Raw genomic sequence first — 22,995 nt, 5'->3', positions numbered from 1 at the left:
CCAGACATGGATCTGATGGCGTCTCGTCAGAACTTCAAGGTTCCTTGCTACGGGTCCAGATCCAGGGATCCCAAGGCGACTCTAGTAGATGCACTAGTAGCTCCTTGGACTTTCATCCTAGCTTACGTATTCCCACCGTTTCCTCTCATTCCCAGGCTGGTAGCCAGGATCAATCAGGAGAGGGCCTCGGTGATCTTGATAGCTCCTGCGTGGCCACGCAGGACTTGGTATGCAGACCTGGTGAATATGTCATTGGCTCCACCATGGAAGCTATCTTTGAGACAGGACCTTCTTGTTCAAGGTCCATTCGAACACCCAAATCTGGTCTCCCTCCAACTGACGGCTTGGAGATTGAACGCTTGATTCTATCAAAGCGTGGGTTTTCAGATTCGGTGATGGATACTCTGGTTCAGGCCAGAAAACCTGTAACTAGAAAAATTTACCATAAAATATGGAAAAAATATATCTGTTGGTGTGAATCCAAAGGATTCCCATGGAATAAGATAAAAATTCCTAAGATTCTCTCCTTTCTTCAAGAAGGTTTGGAGAAAGGATTATCTGCAAGTTCTCTAAAGGGACAGATCTCTGCTTTATCTGTCTTACTACACAAAAGACTGGCAGCTGTTCTAGATGTTCAAGCATTTGTTCAGGCTCTGGTTAGGATCAAGCCTGTTTACAGACCTTTGACTCCTCCCTGGAGTCTAAATCTAGTTCTTTCAGTTCTTCAAGGGGTTCCGTTTGAACCCTTACATTCCATAGATATTAAGTTACTATCTTGGAAAGTTTTGTTTTTGGTTGCAATTTCTTCTGCTAGAAGAGTTTCAGAGTTATCTGCTCTGCAGTGTTCTCCTCCTTATCTGGTGTTCCATGCAGATAAGGTGGTTTTGCGTACTAAGCCTGGTTTTCTTCCTAAAGTTGTTTCTAACAAAAATATTAACCAGGAGATAGTTGTACCTTCTTTGTGTCCGAATCCAGTTTCAAAGAAGGAACGTTTGTTACATAATTTGGACGTTTTCCGTGCTCTAAAGTTCTATTTAGAGGCTACTAAAGATTTCAGACAAACATCTTCTACCTCTCTTTCCTTTTGGCTTAAAAGCATCATCCGATTGGCTTATGAGACTGCCGGACGGCAGCCTCCTGAAAGAATCACAGCTCACTCCACTAGGGCTGTGGCTTCCACATGGGCCTTCAAGAACGAGGCTTCTGTTGACCAGATATGTAAGGCAGCGACTTGGTCTTCACTGCACACTTTTGCCAAATTTTACAAATTTGATACTTTTGCTTCTTCGGAGGCTATTTTTGGGAGAAAGGTTTTGCAAGCTGTGGTTCCTTCCGTTTAGGTGACCTGATTTGCTCCCTCCCTTCATCTGTGTCCTAAAGCTTTGGTATTGGTTCCCACAAGTAAGGATGACGCCGTGGACCGGACACACCAATGTTGGAGAAAACAGAATTTATGCTTACCTGATAAATTACTTTCTCCAACGGTGTGTCCGGTCCACGGCCCGCCCTGGTTTTTTAATCAGGTCTGATGAATTATTTTCTCTAACTACAGTCACCACGGTATCATATGGTTTCTCCTATATATATTTCCTCCTGTCCGTCGGTCGAATGACTGGGGTGGGCGGAGCCTAGGAGGGATCATGTGACCAGCTTTGCTGGGACTCTTTGCCATTTCCTGTTGGGGAAGAGAATATCCCACAAGTAAGGATGACGCCGTGGACCGGACACACCGTTGGAGAAAGTAATTTATCAGGTAAGCATAAATTCTGTTTTTTTTCTTTATTATGTTTAGATAGTGTGTATACATGTATGTATACTTGTGCATACTTTTTGCATATTTGTGTGTATGCTAGTGTGGATGTCTATAGTACCAGTATGTTTTCTAGCATGAGTAAAGTGTATGCCGAATAGTGTTGCATGTGTGTGTATGGCTTGTATGCTTGGCAGTTTAGTGAGTTTGTGAAGTGTATTTAGTGTATGTGTATGCTATACATAAAATTCAAATTTTGTTGTTTTTTTCCCTCTGGATTTCCTTGCTCTAGTAAAAGTTATTACAGTTTTTCAGCGCCAAACACACATATGATGGTTAGGGCTTTTACCTTGATTGGCAGCTTGTTTCATTCATATCAGTATATTATACTTGCCATATTTTGTGTATTTGTGGGGCTGCTCTGCCTTAAAATACCTGAGCCTATTTTTTGTCCCAGTCTGGCCCAGATATATATGTGTGTATATGTATGTGTGTGTATACAATATATGTGTTTATATGTGTGTATATGTATGTGTGTGTATACATCTGAATATGTGTGTTTATATGTGTATGTGTGTGTATACATGGGAATATATGTGTTTATATGTGTGTATATGTGTTTATATGTGTGTATATGTATGTGTGTATGTGTATGTGTGTGTATACATGTGAATATATGTGTGTATGTGTGTGTATGCATGTGAATATATGTGTTTATGTGTGTATGTGTGTGTATACATGTGGATATTTGTGTTTATATGTGTGTATATGTATGTGTGTGTATGCATGTGAATATATGTGTTTATGTGTGTATGTGTGTGTATACATGTGAATATGTGTGTTTATATGTGTGTATATGTATGTGTGTGTATACATGTGAATATATGTGTGTATATGTATGTGTGTATACATGTGAATATATGTGTTTATGTGTGTGTATACATGCGAATATGTGTGTTTATATGTGTGTATATGTATGTGTGTGTATACATGGGAATATATGTGTTTATATGTGTGTGTATACATGTGAATATGTGTGTTTATATGTGTGTATATGTATGTGTGTGTATACATCTGAATATATGTGTTTATATGTGTGTATGTGTGTGTATACATCTGAATATATATGTTTATATGTGTGTATACATGGGAATATATGTGTTTATATGTGTGTATATGTATGCGTGTGTATACATGTGAATATGTGTGTTTATACGTGTGTATATGTATGTGTGTTTATACGTGTGTATATGTGTGTTAATATGTGTGTATATGTATGTATGGGTCTCTCACTGAATGATGACCTACTATATGGCTTAAATATGAATCATCAAAGTTTAATTTAAATACTGCTCTTTCATATGAATCATACTATATTTTTAAATATAAAGCTACTGCATCTGGTGCATAAATTAAATAAGCCATTTTAACGGCTTTCGATAACAACCAAACACATGCCAACAAACTCTAGTACCTGAATAGAAAAAAATAGGTTTCTGTCTGATTTATAGAATATGGTATTACAATAATGTTTTCTCTTTGTTTCAGGTCTAAATAAAAAAAAAAAGCAGTCTTGTGGAAGAATTCTTTTATGACTGTGTGGATACTGAATAAAAGTACATTTTTTAATAAATAAGACTTTCTTAAGTGATTGTATTGCCTATATTTCAGCTTGCAGTTAAATGGTTAATAAGGTTAATTTTAATTAACCAATTAAATTGTATGTTAATGATTTTTAATGAGTTGTCGTGTTTGGATATTTTGATCTATTTCGGCCAGTTAGATCTGTCTGTTCCGGCATCGTTTTTAATGACTTATATGCCATAATAAAATGTTAAAGTGTTATACATTGAGTTTGAAGCTGGTTTTCCATTTTTTGCTAGTGGTGTATACTCCAGTAAAAACAAAAAAAAATCAAGATTGGATCTTCAAAATAAGTGGTGGTGGGGAAGAGCTTGAAATGGCTTATTTTAAAACAAGGTATTAAATTGGTGGATATATTATTCTGTAGCAAAATATCAAATGTATTGTAATTACAAGATGTTTAACTAAGGACATATTTACATATTTCTGTGCTTGAAGGCTTACACATAATACAATGTTAAATATATACATTTATATATCATATATCTGTCTATCTTATCTATCTATTCATGCCTCTTTACCTTTTTATATGGCTCTATGTTAGAGTTGCCACCTCAGCCATGTTGTTAACCTAGACAGTTATTAGTTACACATGCTTCAGGGTCTGCAGGGAAGAACATGTATTGTGCCCTTTAAAAGAACGTGAACATTGCTACTGCATAGCACTAGTCATGTTGCACACCCTGCAGCATGTGCAACTCATAACTGTTCGGGTTAACATGGCTGAGGTGGCAACCTCTGTGTCATCACCATTAATTTCTGGAATGCACTGCACTTGATATCCATTATTAAAATATATTTTCTTATGGGGGATAGTGGGCGGCAGCCATACTGATTGACTATGGGTTGATCAAAATTCTTTAGAAGTTATTAAATTACTTATTAACAAAAATTCCCCTCAGACTTTAATGTTTTTTTCTGTTAATAATCAAAATATTTTCTAAAGGATTGTGATCGACTTTATACTAGAGGCAGAGAAAAAGATGTGCAAAATCTATCATATATCTCTAGCTATAGATGCCTTCCATCTTTGATATGTACAGATCCTGTCCGGGGCAGTCATAGTGAAAATATTAAGTGTGCTGTATTCAAGACATTTATTTTCTAAAAGTTGTTAAAACAATATCTACTTAAGATATATATATATATATCTTACAAATGTATTTTTTCTCCCATTTTCCAGCCCCCTGTATCATGTGACAGACATCAGCCAATCACAGACTAGTATACGTATACCCTGTGAGCTTGTGCACATGCTCAGTAGGATCTTGTTCCCCTAGAAAGTGTGAATATAAAAAGACTGTGCAAAATTTGATTATGGAAGTAAATTGGAAAGTGTCTTAAAACTGCTGCTCTTTCTGAATCATAAAAGTTTATTTTAATTTGTGTCCCTTTGAATTAATTAATACTAGACAAAATGAAATATATATATATATATATCGTGATGAATGATGCATTTTTTTGTCTGTGTTTATGTCTATTTTATAACAACTTTTAGGGAACAAAATAGTGTTGCATATTCAGGTGTGAATACACAGTTTTTAGAATTATCAGCGAACAGACTATTCAATATATATGGGTATTTAACACAGCACAGTAAACTATACTGAATAAATGCTAGTGTCTGCTGTGGTATTAACAGGTATTGGTACAAGAAAATATTATAATGGATATTAAGTGATATGTGTTCTGGTATCAAATGGTAACTGTATACAGAGCCTTAAGGGTTGATTTATGAAGCAGCGGATGCTGCTTCCGACCCACTCCGCTTCAGTTCTGCCTGAAGCGGAAGTTAAGAAGCAGCGGTCCTAAGACCGCTGCTCCTTAACTCGTCCGCCACCTCTGAGGTGGCGGACAGCAATCAGCCCGATCTAATACAATCGGGCTGATTGACACCCCATGCTAGCGGCCGATTGGCTGTTAATCTGCAGGGGGCGGTATTGCATCAGCAGTTCACAAGAACTGCTGGTGCAATGATAAATGCCGACACCGTATGCTGTCGGCATTTATCGATGTGTGGCGGACATGATACACTACATTGTATCATCTCCGTCCGCACAATAATAAATAGACCTCATCCAATAGTATATTGGATCAATTACAATTTAGAAAATTCTATCAGATGATTTATCTTTAAAAAAAAAATTCCCATAGGATTTAATGGTGAAATTAATTTTGTCGATAAATAATTTCCTAAACTATTGGAATTGGCCCATTATAATGTATCAGTAAGTATATGCACATGAAACAAAAGTAAAATATAACTAATGATGGAATTTCCAAAAAGATAGGGAGAAAGACAGATACAATATTTTTATTATATAAAGTGATTAAGGGACATTAGATGAAAATCAATGCTATAGTGCTGATGATATTTGCTGATTTGCAATGTTTCTTGATGATTATTATTATTATTATTATTATCAGGTATTTATAGAGCGCCAACAGATTCCACAGCGCAGCAATTCTGTACGACTATGTATGATTATGTATTAATGCATGAATATTTACTTTGTTATTTCAATAAAATTGCTGAATTATTATGCAAACTGTTTTGGTGTCATATTTATTTTCCTAAATCTCTCAAACAAACAAACAAACAAACAAACTGTTATTTGCCCAGAGAATATAGATTTCATTTCTCTTCTCCCCTTTCTCTCTCTCCCCCCCCAATCAGCTTCATAAGTGCTGATGTCACACTTTGCTTTACTATGATCTCAGGAGATTTCACTGAAGTCTTGTGAGATTTCATAGTGAACTTCTTTAAACTGAGGAGGGAAATAATTGTGCCTTCACATACCAAGATTAATGCTCCATTATTATTTATGTTATTATTTTCATCAGTTATTTGTAAAGTGCCAACAGATTCTGCAGCGCTATAAACATGGGTATATTATGCAAGGTAGAATTTATAGGGGATAAATAAGTAAAGGGCTCTAAAAAGAGTTGCACTGTTGTAAATCAGCTCTTATGAAAGTGATCTACAAACAACTGCATTTGTAGCTTTATATACTAAGGGGGTTCAAGGGGATGAAAAAGGAAAACAGAGGTAAGAAAAAGTTAGCATATATTAGGCTAGATTACAAGTGGACTGCTAAATATCTATTGCGAGCAAGCAATATTTATCTCTTCACACTGTAATGCCAGCACACATTAATGTGTGCTTGTATTACAAGTTAATCGCAATGCAACATTATTTGTAGATTTGTTATACAATGTTGCAAAACACTGCTGCCATAGAGTACTAAAGACACGTGCACACTCCTGAGCTCTTCTGAGCCTACCTAGTTTTACTCTTCAATAAAAGATACCAAAAAAACAAAGCAAATTTGATAACAGAAGTACATTAGAAAGTTGTTTAAAAATTGCTTCTCTATCAGAATCATGAAAGTTTAATTGTGACTTTAATGTACCTTTAAGAAGCATTCAAAACCTTACAAATTAGAGGAGAGTCTTGTGGATCGAGGCAGAGAGTTCTACCAAATATTGGCTATTTTGGAGAGGTCCTGTAGACGGGAATGTGAGGTAAAACAAGACAGGAGCAGAGAAGGAGGTCATGAGGAGAGTGAAGGGGATGGGAGAGAGAGTATCTGAAGATGAGGTCTGAGATATAGGGGGGAGCAGTGTTATTGAGAGCCTTGAATACCAGAGTCAGGATTGTGTGTTTAATTCTAAATGTTACAGGAAGCCAGTGAAGGACTAACATCCTGATTGGCTGCTTTAAGTCCCTTTATAGTGGGATGGGATGTGGCTATTGAGGAAATTTTGAGATAAAATATCTTCCTTTTTTGAATAGAGATGTTCAGGAGATATTTTCTTGTCAGCTTTTTACAGCTATGCTGCATCAATATCAAGAGACTCAACGTTTGGGTGTTATGTCCATTTACGCAAAGCACTTTATGCACAGTAACTGTCGATACAAAGAGGGGAAGAGTGAGAGAAAGAGGGGGGAGAGAGAGAGCAAGAGGGGTGAGAGAGAGGTAGAGGGGAGAAAAAAAAGAAGAAAGGTAGGTCTGAGGAGAATCATCTAATAATTTTGGCCCAGATTACGAGTAAAGCGCTACCATTTGCACGCATGCAACATAGGGTTTTTGCATTCATTTTCACTGAAGTTGAATTGTGCTCGTATTACAAGCTGACAATAAATGCGAACACATAAGCGTATTCAAGATTTATACTAGAATGATTACCATTAACTCAGAGCTCTGGTTAATTGAAAGTGTCACACAACACACACCTGAGACGTGGATGAGACAGACAAAAGCTTCTTTTTAAAAAAGCACAGTGGATTTGGAGATTAGACACACTTTCCCCTAGGGGTTTAAATAAAGAAATCTCCTGGGGCACATTTATGTAACAATGGAGGGCTGTGGTGGGTTGTTTTTTTGCATAGACTGTATATATGTAAGTCATAACGTGTTAATATATACATTTTGAATGCAGATTGATCTATATCCTATGAACGTAGGGATAGCAATAATGTTTATATACCATAATTTTGTAAGGGCTATCATATTTGCCTGATTGCTCCCAGAGGTGTAATAATGTACCAATATATATTAGCTATTGTGTACATTTGTTTCTCATGTTGTAAGAGTGGGCTTGTGACTGTTGTTGGAAGTTTTTTTTTCTAACCAATGACTAGCCATTAAGGTCCACATATAATCACGATACTTCTATAAGTGAACTCCTTGAGAAAGGGCGGAGTTCCTAATCACGCGTCAGAGTTACACTGATGTCATCAGCTGGAGCCGGACTCAGAGACGCTACATGTGTGTTTGAAGCAGCGGTATTGTTTGAAGATTTGTCAGATGAGCATACGGTATGGGCGGTGGATTTCAAGTTCGAATAACCATATCCAGGAACTGCTGAAGACTCATCCACTATCTATTCTCCATGAGCCTGATTGTTTGCACTGGAAGTATTTGGGGGTTACGCATACACTGGGATCATACTTGGAGCTGCGCTACTAACGGAGGTGGCGGTGTACAGGGTGTATAGCGTTATCTATGTGCAGTGGACCCTATAACTTGTCTATTTGGTGACATATTATCAGGGGAGATCACAAACCGCATGCATTCACAAACACGGTCCAATATGCATTTCAAAGACTTCCTTTTGGATACATAAATTCTGGACATGAATTTGCTGTATTCATGCATAAGGCTATGCCTGATGCACTGGAAAGGGGGACCTTATCTTATGTTGATGATGTTTTAATCAAAAGCACAGACTTTGAAAAACACATTGCAGAGCTTAAACACGTCCTCAGCCAACTTAAAAGGGCAGGTGTCAAATTATCCCTACAAAAAGCTCAATGGTGCCGCACTCGTGTAAACTTCTTGGGACATGAAGTTACCTCTGAAGGATTAAACCCCCAGAAGAAAAAGGTGGAAGCTATAGTGAATTCTAAAAACCCAACTAACTTAAAGGAATTGAGATCATTCCTGGGTATGACAAATTATTCTCGCAAATTCATTGATAATTATGCGGAATTAGCTAAACCACTACTACTTCTTCTAAAGAAAGATGTGAAATGGCACTGGAGTGAGTCTCAAGAGACAGCCATCAGAGAGCTGAAGAGAAAACTCACTCAAGCACCTTGCTTAGCGTACCCTGAAGGTGGTAAACCTTTCTTCTTAGAAACAGGTTACACAGATATAAGCAGGAGTGCTGTTTTATACCAAAAGCATGATAATTTGAACAAAGCCATTGCTTATGCGAGCAAAAATCTATCCCCAGTAGAAATAAAGTTTAACAATTGCGAAAAAGCCCTCTTATCTACTGTATGGGCTCTACAAAATTTCCGCAGCTATATACAGGGTGAGAAAATTATTGTAGAAACGGCCCACCAGCCTTTGCTATATTTGCAAAGTGAGAGAATAAGAGATGGGAATTTGTCTAATAGCCGCATAACAGCATGGACTCTTTCCTTACAAGGCTGGCCCTTAGAAATTCGCTACAAGCAGAATAAAAAGAATCCAGTCGCACAAGGGCTTGCTGAGCTCCACGACTGTACTGCTAGAGATCCTGGGGAAGAATTATCAGAAAATGATTTTCTGGAGGAACAATTGCTTTCCCCATATAAAATATACAATGAGGACCATTGTCAAACATTACCTTGGGTGTATGTTGATGGTTGTTCTTACCATGCCACTATTGATAATGAGCGCAGATTAGTCGCTGGCATTGGTATAACTGGGGCAAATGGATTCCCCAACATATCTATAGGTTTCGACATTGGACCAAGATCCAGTCAAGTTGCAGAACTAACTGCTGTTCTCAAAACCATTGAAATGGCTATTGAACATGGTATTCATGAATTTGTGATCATAACTGACTCAAATTATGTGCGTGACAGTTTTGTTGAATACCTGCCAACTTGGAAAAGAAATGGCATGCAGAAAAGCAATAACAAACCAGTCAAGCATGGCAAGTTCTGCGAGATTGATAATCTTGTGGTATCCAATGATTTAACCATACACTGTAAAAAGACCAAGGGTCATTCCAAAGTTCTAGGTCCGGATAAGGAAGGCAATGACCTTGCGGATTCATTAGCCAAACATGGAGCCATAACTGGAGAACTCCTTAATATTGACCACTTAATGGGTGCAATTCAGGTAGAAGCCATTACCAGAAACCAGGCAAAACAACAGAGTGAGCCTAACTTGGTACAATGGAGTCAGGATTCTCCTAGTGAGGACCTGATCACTAGTCAAAAAGAAGACCCCATTGTAGGCATCTTCTATAAACACATAGAAGATCCTGAAAGCAACCCCATCTCAAAAGATGATTGTATTGGCAAAGAAGATCTTAGAATCTTAATAAAATCTAGATCACAATTCAAGTTACAGGATGGTTTGTTAATTAGAACCTCCAAAACTGACATCCAGCAGTGGGTAGTACCCACCAAGTTCAGAGGTCCAATGCTTCAACATGCCCATGATGCTCCCACATCTGGTCATCGCGGTGCCAAACTCACATATGAAATATTGCGTGATTACGCTTTTTGGCCACACATGTTGAAAGATGTTCAAACCTACTGTCAAGGGTGTTTAATCTGCCCACAGTTTCAACCCACTGCACCAACGCATAGAGCGCCATTGCAGAAAAGGGGGATGGTAATGCCATGGTCAGATATACAAATTGATTTTATTGGTCCGGTAACAAGGTCATCAAGAAGTAACAAGTACATGTTAACAGTGACATGCCTGTTCACTAAATGGGTAGAGTGCATTAGTGCACATAACAATAGCACTGAGACATGCGCAGCATTGCTCATCAACCACGTGTTTTCCAGATTTGGTTTGCCCCAAAGAATCGAATCAGATCGGGGAACCCACTTCACTAGCGAAGTGATGAACAAAATGTGGAAAATACTAGGGGTTAAAAGAAAGCTCCATATTGCTTATAGAGCTGCCTCCAGTGGTGGTGTAGAGCGTTACAACCAGTCCATTGTTAAAATCCTCAAAAAGTTCGTGAGTGAAACGGGTAAAGACTGGGATGTAAAACTACCTCTAGTCTTAATGGCATTAAGAGCAACTCCAAGTAGTGCTACCAAGATGTCACCTTTTGAACTGATGACTGGTAGAAGAATGGTTCTACCTCAGCATCTGCTGTACCGTACATCAGACCAAAACTTGATAAACGCTGCCAATACACATCAATATGTGGAGAACCTAAGAAAGCACCTGCAATATGCCTTTGCATTTGCTCAAAGGAATTTAGAAAGAGCCGCAACTGCCACTAAAACCTATTATGATCTCAAAACATCCAAAAAGGAATATGAAATAAATGATAAAGTTTATCTTTATAACTTTGGAAGAGATCAGGTTAGGGAGAAGAAATTTCTTCCCTCATGGAAAGGTCCTTTTGTCATTACTGACAAAATATCTCCAGTGGCCTATGAAATACGGATCCCCAAAAATGAAAGTTTCATAGATAAATGGGTCCATATCAATCAATTGCGAGCATGTCATCCAAGATCCCAACTACAAGTTATAGAGGGAGAATGAAGTGTCATATCCCCAACTGCACTAAAAAGACATACTGTAGTTTGAAGATGACTGGCTCAAAAATAACGGACTTTCTACTTAAAGGACTGCCTATGATGTATACGGCCAATATCCTCACCGAGTACCACTGACTTTGATCCAACTCAAATACATGTGTCCTACATATATTTGAATTTGAAAGGGGGAATTATGTCAGGGCACAGGTAAATACATATTTATATATATATGTATGTCAATAGGACAGGGAAATATGTTTATGTATGAAACCATATTTGTATCAGATATTACTGGAATAAGGTTTAAATTCTGATGTCAGGATTTGACTCAGAAACCTTCACAAATTGAATATACATCTCCAGGCTGAGCTACAGGCAACAGGTCCCAAGAAACAAAAGGAATACATTTGCTTCTTAATTAGGAAGTGCAAATTTCATAGCACTCTGTACCCCATGTGGTGAGTAAGAGACGAAGAGCCTGGATACACACTCATATATGGACTTCCTGCCAACAAAGGAGCTGAAAATTGACAGCTGCCTGTTAAGTGACTCAGGCTGTGTGGCTGATAACACCAGAATACATGTGACACAGACATTGTGTCTAGGGGAGGATAGCATACAGTGAAGGCACATGGCTTACATTATGATTTCAAAGCAAATGTACTTAGATTTTAAATAAAAATAAATACATTTTTGCAAAGGGAACAATACTAGTTTCATATGTGTTTGGAATAATTCAAATAACCCAGATAGGTATATATATATGGGACTAAGACATTTTATATTAAATGAATGATTGCTATGTTGAGTAATGACTACATCAAATACATATGAATGCTTGGATCATTTCTAATAATTATTTCTATTTTTATTGCAGACAACCATTGGTCATGGGCATCAATCTATGCACTTAGAAATAGGTGCACTAAATACCTCAGCCTCTGTGTTTTTAAGAACATGAATAGATATTTGTGAAACTAAAAATAAAAATAAAAATAATAAATTACACTTATTACTTTATTTCAGATGGAATGCCTGCGTGAGATGAAATAAGTCATATCATATGAATGTACAATAAATGTTTATAAAGTTTTAAATACATCTCTTAAAATATAGTGAGATGAAGATATGGAAGTTACTTTGATGTGATATGACTATGAAATATAAACTTTCTGTTAGGCTAAATGAAATATAAATTATTTTAATATAATGTTAGATGTATTTGATGTTTCATATCAAAATGATCAGAAAATTCATTAAGATATAACTTATCCAAAACAAATATTGTGAATAGTTGTTGCAGTAAATTATGATAAAATGAATAACCATTTCATAGAAATACTGATTTACGTTTGTTCAAATGTTTAGAAATGGTATTGCTGCATATATTGCTGTGTCTGTTTATAATGCTGCCACCCGGTGTTGCCATACGAGAACTACAACCAAAAGGCTTTTTGGCTGTTAAAAATAAGATATTCCAATTATCCAATGACAAGGGACAAGGCTCTGTGGGCGTTTCCAATACTCACCAATGACTGATAAATAATCAAAAAAGGGGAGGGGTGAGATCAGATGATTTAAACCCCAGCATAGAGACTGATCAAGAGGTTGTTGGCTGATCCTGAAGGAAATAACTACTGTAGTTATTATTAAAGCACACACCTACTATTGGACTCCATATGCATTATCCCCAAATTTTGAATTTCTGAGGTGAAATTGGATCTGTTAAGAAACATTGGAAACTGGATTGCTGTTTATTTGGTGATGTATACAAGGTTTCATGTAAGATAAGTTATATGCATAGCCATTACAGTTAATAGATTTATGTAGCAGAGTTAAAGAAATAGTTTGGATTTTAAGTTAGCATTTCATAGCCTATATATTGTTAAACTAATCCCAATCTTAAATTGTTTCATCTATGCAAATATATAATAATAATTCAGAAGTGTATATTGTATTTTAAATTGGTAGTCACAGCCTACATATTGTTTAAATCTGTATCTGATTTGTTAAGTAACTCATCTGTGCAAGTTCTGATATTGTAAGTTAATTTTGTATTAGGATAAATTGCAGTTAAATAGCAGAATATATATATCACCCTATTGATTATAAGCACTGTTGCTTGGATTTTAAAGGCTATTTATAAATAAGGTTGGTTTTAAAGGTAAGCGTGTATGAACTTTGCATAGCATATTTAAATAGTTTTCAAGCGCATATAAATTTATTTCATATTCCTTTTATTGCAAATATATTTCAAAAATGTTCATGGATATTAACTAAATAAAAGAATTCAGATATTTATATTAATTGTATTGTTTCTAGTAGATGCATGTTGATTAAGGGTTTCTATTTTTAAGGAAAATTATTGTTTGTATTGTGTCATAACCCTGCCATAAGCTGATATATTATTTGGATAGCACTACTAAGATTTTCATAAATATACTGACAACATATAAACACACAAATACATATGTACATTCTAGTCAAAACCATGGCACAAACCAACCTCATTCACAGAACACCCTGTCCCATCCCTTCAGTTGTAACCCTATCTGCAGCAGATCTGGTTCTACCCTTTCTATTATGGCTCAGCCCACAAAATGCAGATAGGCCTCCAACAACTGCCCCCCCTATTATTACATTTCAGTACATATTTATTATAAGTTTCATGTAGAAATGGACTGAGTAAATGTAGGATTACAACATAATTATAATTCAGTTTTCATATAAAAAGTAATAAAATTCAATGGCAAAAACATTTGATAATGCCAAAGCTTAAATTCCAACTCAAACATTAAAAAACATGGAGATTTTGAACTTAAACTCCCCACACTCACTTGGGAGCTTTGCAATTATGTCAATCGTCAATGACATCACTAATGAAACCACACATGACATCATTAATGACATCATCAATTACACCATTAGTGACATAACAAATTACATAATCAATTGCATAACTAGTGATATGACCTATTACATCATCCTAAACTCAGACAATATAAAATATGTGTTTGTGTTTATACCTATACCTGCATAAAAAATATAAACAATTGTGCTCTTTTTTTAGAAACTCTATCAAAGCATTACATGTATGGGTAATGTCTCACTAATGTAACTTCTATTACTCCCAGGGTCTTTGTTCACTTTATGGTATAATTGATATTTATTTCCTATGAAAACTGATGCAGTTATAAAGTTTTGTGACTTTTTAAAAGTTTATGAATCTAGTGCCCACGTTCTGTCTCACTCCTGTAAATGGAGACTTTTGAGATTACCATCTCTTCTGACTACAAAATGTGGTATTTCAGGGATTATGTGAATTTGAGATAATATTTTTCATCTCATGAAGTCTATAAGGATGTAGCTTTTCTACATGTCAGTAATATATTTTAAAGGTTTTGCAACATCATAAGGAACTCTCAAATTATCATTCTGTATGAAGAACTTTTGTCAGCATCAGGGATGTTTGTTGATGAAAAGCTCCATAGCAACAACTCATGTGTTGTTGCTACAACTAGTGGGAATATCATTCCTTGCCAGCAGGAGGAGGCAAAGAGCACTACAGCAAAGCTGTTAAGTGTCACTCCTCTACCCATAATCCCCAGTCATTCTCTTTGCCTCTGTCAATGGAGGAGGTGAAGTTTGGTGTCTGAAGAAATTAATTCTTTTTTCGGTACTTTTCCCTTCAAGCAAGGACTTGGGTTTAGTTGAGTCCACGTCAATCTCTTCAGTAGAGTAGTGGTGGCTTTTAAGCAGTTAGGAAGTTGTGAGGTAGTCCTTGATTTGTTTCCCTACACATTGCTGCCCATGGTACAGAAAGCCAGAGTTGGTTACTCTGTTCTTTCTTTTTCTACAGGTCTCTGTAAGGAGTATATGTCCTTTCATGCCTTGTGAGCTGTCTTCCTGCTGGACAGCTAGACTGCAGGTAAATGCTTTTGTCTTCTAGGTCTTGGAGACTTGCACTTCAGAAGAATGTTATATGCAGCAGATGGGGACATTTTTAAAATCCTTTATACAGGATTTTCTTTGGCAGTGGGCAGGCACATTATGTATGTTGAGACTAGAGGGTCGATTTATAAAGCAGTGGATGCTGCTTCCAACCCACTCCACTTCATGTCCACCTGAAGCGGAAGTTAAGAAGCATCAGTCCTAAGAACGCTGCTCCTTAACTCGTCTGCCACCTCTGAGGTGGTGCAGGGGGTGGTATTGCACCAGCAGTTCACAAGAACTGCTGGTGCAATGATAAATTCCGACAGCGTATGCTGTCGGCATTTATCGATGTGCATCAGAGATGATCCGCTATATTGGATCATGTCCGCTCGCACCTACATAAATTGACCCCCAGGAGTTAATCTTCCCTTTATTGGGACAGTTTCCCTCTTTGGGCTAATTTTGTTGAAATACTTTATTAGTATGTGTGTGACTTAAGTTTTATACAGGGATTTAGGTATAAACTTAAAATTTGGCATTTCGTTTTCTTTGCTTGGTTAGCCCGAACAGGCTAACTGACAGACTGTTTGAGCTGTAAGAGGAGATCAGTCTCTTCAGTGTCGATTTATTATATGATCGGTTTAGAGACTTTTGGCAGCCAAATTGTGTATAAGTGTTATGATAAGGCACCTCAGCTTGTCTGAGATGTAGGGAGCCGGATTGGTTTATTATTTTAACACATTTTTGCATAATGTTAAGCGGCTGTGGTGTTAAAAATTCATAAAGGGAACAGTGTATTTAAAAAATTTCTACAATTTGGGGAATTTTTTTATTTAGTATTATGGACATGGACCAAGACTCTGTCTTTTGACAAATGCTTGTTATGCCTTGAGGCACAAATTGTTTTGCCTATGCAATTCTGTGCTGCATTCTTAGCTAGAACACTTCAATTTAAAGATAATTTGTTGCCCTCCGAGCCCAATGTCTCTCAGGATGATGCTGTTCAGGTAATGCCACAGCTTTCTCCTCAAACGTCCCAAGCCTCTATGGCGTCAGATACAGTGCCCTGTAGTTCCTCTCAGCCTCCTGGAGGAGTTTATTTGCCTGCATATTTTGCTGCACATGTATCTTCTGCAGTATCTGCGGCATTATCTGTTTTTCCTATGCTGGGAAAACGCAAGAGGAAATTTAGACATTCAAATAGTAAGGTTTCTGTTCCACCTACTGCTACGCAGGTTCCCTCATAAATCTGATGAGGAGGATACATCAGTAGCCTCTGAGAGTAAAATCTCAGATTCAGACAGTATAATTCCTTCATCTGATACTGAAGAAGTACATTTCAGATTTAAGCTTAAACACCTTTGTGTACTGTTAAAGGAGGTATTGGCTACTTTGGACGACTCTGACTCTTCTGTCATTGTCAATCCTAAAAAATCTAGTAAACTTAACAAATACTATGATGTTCCTTCCTCTGTGGAAGTGTTTCCTGTTCCAGGCCGTGTGACGGAGAGTATTTTACAGGAATGGGAGAAGCCAGGGATACCTTTCTCCCCATCTCCCATTTTAAAAGATGCTTCCTGTTGCAAACTCCATTAAAGATTCATGGCGCATGGTGCCTAAAGTAGAAGGGGCTATTTCTACTCTGGCTAAGAGAACTACGATCCCTATAGAGGATAGCTGCTCCATTAAGGATCCCATGGACAAGAAGCTGGAGGCTTATTTGAAAAGATGTATGTTCATCAGGGTCTTCAATGGCAACCTGCAGTCTGTATTGCCACAGGAGCAAGTGCTGCATCTTATTGGTACAATGCCTTGTCTGAATCAATTTTAGTAGAGACTCCATTATAGGAGATCCAAGATAGGATTAAGGCTCTCAAACTAGCCAATTCCTTTATTTCTGATGCTAACATGCAAATTATTTGACTGGGAGCCAAGATGTCTGGCTTTACTGTCTTAGCCCGCAGGGCTTTGTAGCTAAAATCTTGGTCAGCTGATGTTACCTCCAAGTCCAAGCTTCTGGCGCCTCCTTAAATGGGTAAAACCTTGTTTGGACCTGGACTGGCAGAAATAATTACTGATTTTACGGGTGGAAAAGGGTCTTTTCTACCACAATATAAGAAGAACAGACCTAAATGGCGTCAAAGTAATTTTCGTTCCTTTCGTAACTTCAAAGGTCAAAAGTCTTCCTCTCCCTCTTCCAAGCAGGAGCAGCCCAAGTCCTCTTGGAAGCCCAATCAGTCTTGGAACAAGGGGAAGCAATCAAAGAAACCCTCAGCTGAGTCTAAGTCAACATAAAGGGTCGGCCCCCGGTCCAGGATCGGATCAAGTGGGGGGCAGACTTTCCCTGTTTGTCAAGCATGGATATGAGATGTCACAGATCCTTAGGCTGTGGACATAGTATCTCAGGGTTACAAAATAGAATTCAAAACTTTTCCTCCCAGGGGCAGATTCCATCTCTCAAGATTATATGCAGACCAGATAAAAAGAGAGGCATTCTTGAACTGTGTTCCTCTTTGGGAGTGATTGTTCCAGTTCCAGTAAGGGAACAGGGTCTAGGATTCTATTCAAATCGGTTTGTGGTTCCTAAAAAAGAGGGAATTGTTTGACCCATTTTAGACATAAAGTGTCTCAACAAGTTTCTCAGGGTACCATCCTTCAAAATGGAAACCATTTATTCCATTCTTCCATTGGTTCAGGAGGGTCAGTTCATGATGACCATAGACCTGAAGTATGTGTATCTTCATGTTCCCATCCACAGGGATCATCTCAGGTTCCTGAGATTCGCTTTTCTAGACAAACACTTTCAGTTTGTGGCGCTTCTGCTTGGACTTGCTACAGCTCCCAGAATTTTCTCAAAGGTTTTGGAGGCTCTCTTGGCAGTGATCAGGCACCATCTTTTCAACAAGCAAACTCTCATACAGAGATCTTGTTGTCTTTTCTACGTTCCCACAGATGGAAAGTGAATCTGGAAAAGAGTTCCCTTGTTCCAGCTACAAGGGTGGTTTTCTTATGGACCATAATAGATTCCCTATCTATGAATTTTTTTCTGACAGAGGTCAGAAAATCCAAAGTTCTCTCCTCTTGCCTCTCTCTACAGTCTACTGTTCGGCCATCAGTGGCTCAATGCATGGAGGTAATTGGTCTGATGGTCGCTTCCATGGACATCATTCCCTTTGCTCGATTCCATTTGAGAGCTCTGCAGTTATGCATGCTCAGACAATGGAATGGAGACCATTCAGATCTGTCTCTAGACCAGTCAACAAGAGACTCTCTCCTGTGGTGGCTTTCTCAGGACCATCTGTCTCAGGGCACATGCTTCCGGAGACCTTCCTGAGTGATTGTGACCATGGACACCAGCCTGCTAGGCTGGGGTGCAGTCTTGGACTCATCAAAGGAGGAGGGACTATGGACTCGGCTTTCCCCTTAATATCAGTGCTCTGATGACTTGGCCTCAATTGTCTTTAGCCTGGTTTATCAGGTTTCAGTCATACAATATCACCTCCGTGGCTTACATCAACGACCAGGGAGGAACTCGGAGTTCCTTAGCCATGAAGGAGGTGGCACGGATTATTCAATGGGCAGAAGCTCACAATTGTTGTCTATCTGCCATCCACATTCCTGGAGTGGACAACTGGGAAGTGGATTTCCTGAGCAGACAGACATTTCATCCCGGGGAGTGGGATTTCCATCCGGAGGTGTTTTTCAGGTTAACCCTCAAATGGGGGGTGCCAGAGTTGGATCTGATGGCATCTCGGCAGAACACCAAGCTTCCGAGGTACTTTTCAAGGTCAAGAGATCCTCAGGATGCTCTGATAAATGCTCTGGCGGTTCCTTGGGATTTCGATCTAGCATACCTGTTTCCTCCATTTGCGCTCCTTCCACAAGTTATTGTTCGTATCAAACAAGAGAGAGCATCAGTAATTCTAATAGCTCCTGCATGGCCTCACATAACCTAGTGAAGATGTCATCTTGGCCGCCTTGGAGGTTTCCTTTGAGGAAGGACCTTCTAACTCAGGGTCCATTCCTACATCCAAATCCCATTTCTCTGAGCTGACTGCTTGGAGATTAAACGCTTAGTTCTGTCTAAGCGTAGATTTTCTAAGTTGGTCATTGAGACCATGATCCAGGCTCGTAACAAGAGAGAGCATCAGTAATTCTAATAGCTCCTGCATGGCCTCACATAACCTAGTGAAGATGTCATCTTGGCCGCCTTGGCCGCCTTAGAGGTTTCCTTTGAGGAAGGACCTTCTAACTCAGGGTCCATTTCTCCATCCAAATCCCATTTCTCTGAGCTGACTGCTTGGAGATTAAACGCTTAGTTCTGTCTAAGCGTAGATTTTCTAAGTCGGTCATTGAGACCATGATCCAGGCTTGTAAGCCTGTTACTCAAAAAAATTACCATAAGGTATGACGTAAATACCTTTATTAGTATGAATCTAAGGGCTACTCTTGGTCTTGGAGTAGGGTCAGGATTCCTAGAATTTTGTCTTTTCTCCAGGAAGGTCTGGAGAAAGGGTTGTCAGTCAGTTCTCTGAAAGGTCAGATTTCTGCATTATCTATTTTGTTACACAAGCATCTGGCGGATGTGCCAGATGTTCAATCTTTTTGTCATGAATCTGGTCAGAATCGGGCCTGTGTTTAAACTGTTGCCCTCCTTAGAGCCTTAATCTTGTTCTTAAAGTTTTGTAGCAGGCTCTGTTTGAGCCAATGCATTCCATAGATATTAAGTTGCTATCTTAGAAGGTTTTGTTTCTTATTGCTATCTCTTCTGCTCGGAGAGTTTCAGAACTCTAGGCTTTGCAGTGTGATTCGCCTTACCTTATCTTTCATGTGGATAAGACGGTTCTTCATACTTAATTGGGGTTTCTTCCTAAAGTGGTTTTGGATAGAAATATTAATCAGGGAATTGTTGTTCCTTCTCTCTGTCCTAATCCTTCTTCTCATAAAGAACGTCTGTTGCACAACTTGGATGTTGTGCGTGCCCTAAAATTCTACCTACAGGCAACTAAGGATTTTTGCCAGTCTTCTGCCCTGTTTGTTTGTTTCACAGGAAAGCCTAAGGGTCAGAAGGCTACTTCTACTTCTCTTTCTCTTTGGTTGAGAAGTATGATCCGTTTTGCTTATGAGACTGCTGGACAGAAGCCTCCTGAGAGAATTACAGCTCATTCCACTATGGTTGTCTCCTCTACTTGGGCTTTCAAAAATGAAGCTTCTGTGGAACAGATTTGAAAGGCTGCCACTTGGTCCTCTCTGCATACTTTTTCCACATTTTCCAAATGTGATACTTTTTCCTGGGTTGTTGTGCGTGCCCTAAAATTCTACCTACAGGCAACTAAGGATTTTCGCCAGTCTTCTGCCCTGTTTGTTTGTTTCACAGGAAAGCCTAAGGGTCAGAAGGCTACTTCTACTTCTCTTTCTCTTTGGTTGAGAAGTATGATCCGTTTTGCTTATGAGACTGCTGGACAGCAGCCTCCTGAGAGAATTACAGCTCATTCCACTATGGTTGTCTCCTCTACTTGGGCTTTCAAAAATGAAGCTTCTGTGGAACAGATTTGCAAGGCTGCCACTTGGTCCTCTCTGCATACTTTTTCCACATTTTCCAAATGTGATACTTTTTCCTGGGCTGAGGCCTCTTTTGGGAGAAAAGTTCTTCAAGTGATGGTGCCTTCTGTTTATGTCTACCTGTCTACCTGTCTTGTTCTCCCTCCCTGTTCATTCTGTGTCCTCTACCTTGGCTATTGGTTCCTACTAGTAATTGAATGATGTTGTGGACTCTCGATATCTTAGGAAAGAAAACAACATTTATGCTTACCTGATAAATTTCTTTCTTTCCGGATATGGAGAGTCCACGACCCCACCCTTAATTAAGACTGTTATTTTTGACTGAACCTCAGGCACCTCTACACCTTTGTGTTATTCCTTTTTCCATTTCCCTTCGGTCAAATGAAAGGGGATTATGGGTAGGGGAGTGACACTTAACAGCTTTGCTGTGGTGCTCTTTGCCTACTCCTGCTGGCCAGGAGTAATATTCCCACTAGTAATTGAATGACGTCTTGGACTCTCCATATCCGGAAATAAATACATTTAAATTTTAAATTATTTGCCAGAGGATCTAAACAGGTTAAGAAAATCCAGCAAGTTTCAAGTGAGAAGACAAAAGCTAGAGCCCAGTAAAACAGCAACAGCCAGTATCCACTAATAAGCAAAGAGTCAGCATCTATTGCGAGGTAAATATCAGCATCTATTGACAGGTAAAGTTTTTAGAAAAAGGCAATAAGTCTAATCTATATCTAACATTGTTTTACAGTTTGCCAGTCCTGACCAGTCTTCCTGAATAATGAACTACCAGTTGATCTGTATCATCTACTTCCTGCTGTGGTCTGAGCTCTATGCCAGACCACTCCCTGCAAACTGGAGTGGAGAGTCAGTTGAGGTTGGAAACAGCGTTGATCTGCTAGAGACCTTGAGGGAGAAACGATCCATAGGAAAATTTCTGAAAGGAATGGGAAAGAAAGCAGGAAAAGCTGTAGCAAAGAAAACAGGAGAGGCAGCCAAAAAAGCTGGAAAATGGGTGGCAAAGAAAACAGTAGAGCTTATAAAGGGAAATTCAAAGGATTTGAGTAAAGACTCAGAGGCGGCTGTTCCCACAGTTGATTCTAATCAATAAAAATATAAACTCAAAAATGATGGATAAAGGAGTGGTCTGTTTATACACAATATGAGGTTTTCCTTAGTATTAGTTATACATAGTTTTGTATGTGTCTGTGTCTCTCTGGTAGGTGCTTATATCAGTTTTTTGTTTGTATGTGTTGTACATAGCAACAAAAGGCTGTAATTGATAGGTTATATGTACAGCGGGGCTTGTGGGGTGTGTAAGTGTAAACTCACATATAAAAGTGTTAATATTTGTGTATGACAATGCTCTTAAAGAGTCTTCATGACCATATGTATATTAGTTATTAAAGATATATTAGATTACAAGTGGACCCTGTGCTAAGAATAGCGCTCAATCCGGTACAAGTGAATGGTAAAAAAAAATTGCCAGAAAATCTTAAAGCATCAGTCATTTTTCTTTAGCGCCAGTATGTAAGAGCGGCGCTGCAACTTTAAAGCCTCAACTTGCATTGAAGAACATGAAGGGAAATGAATCACAATATGGTGTAATACTGTTTTTCACAATCCACCACTAAATGGAAAATACTCACAGAAGGAATATATACACACAGTTGTATATTGTATCCTCACAGCAACTGACCTCTCCCAGATTGTTTTCACAACAACTCAGAAAAACTCAGAACAATATAAGATTAAAATATCATTTACTCACTATTTAAAATCAAATACACAGCTTAGATAAAAGTCTTCAATGCATAAATAATAAAAACCACACTCTTGGGGGTGTGTCTAGGCAGTGGCCATGTTAGGTCATAATATCTGTGGCTCTAAGTTTGACTTCCCTAACCCGCCGGTTATTGAGTCCATCCTGGAACTTTTTCTAAGCTCATCTGCAGTTTTGAATAGTTCACAAAACATAGATCTGAAAGATATCAAATTTGCAGAGTTCATGACAACAGGACCTAGATCTGGACCGCTGGAACCTCAGACTGGAACCTCACCATGAGGATTCAGCTCCCCCCCATGCAGGGGGTATAGCAGT

The 22,995-nt window shown here is 38.4% G+C and overlaps 1 protein-coding gene across 1 annotated transcript in view; it reads left to right on the top strand.

Annotated features, from left to right (window-relative positions):
- The window catches only part of LOC128636568 (class I histocompatibility antigen, F10 alpha chain-like), a gene marked incomplete at its 5' end in the record, with an annotated part of 272,591 nt that extends 250,919 nt beyond the window's left edge, over positions 1–21,672 (top strand). The window contains one exon of the mRNA XM_053689562.1: positions 21,646–21,672. Coding sequence (XP_053545537.1) covers positions 21,646–21,672 — 27 coding nt within the window. The remainder of the gene's footprint in view (positions 1–21,645) is intronic.
- Positions 21,673–22,995: the final 1,323 nt, after the last annotated feature.

Source organism: Bombina bombina, chromosome 7 (assembly GCF_027579735.1).
Source record: "Bombina bombina isolate aBomBom1 chromosome 7, aBomBom1.pri, whole genome shotgun sequence".
Classification (NCBI taxonomy): domain Eukaryota; kingdom Metazoa; phylum Chordata; class Amphibia; order Anura; family Bombinatoridae; genus Bombina; species Bombina bombina.
Note: the sequence above shows the minus strand (reverse complement) of the source record. Positions and strands in the feature narration are given on the sequence as shown.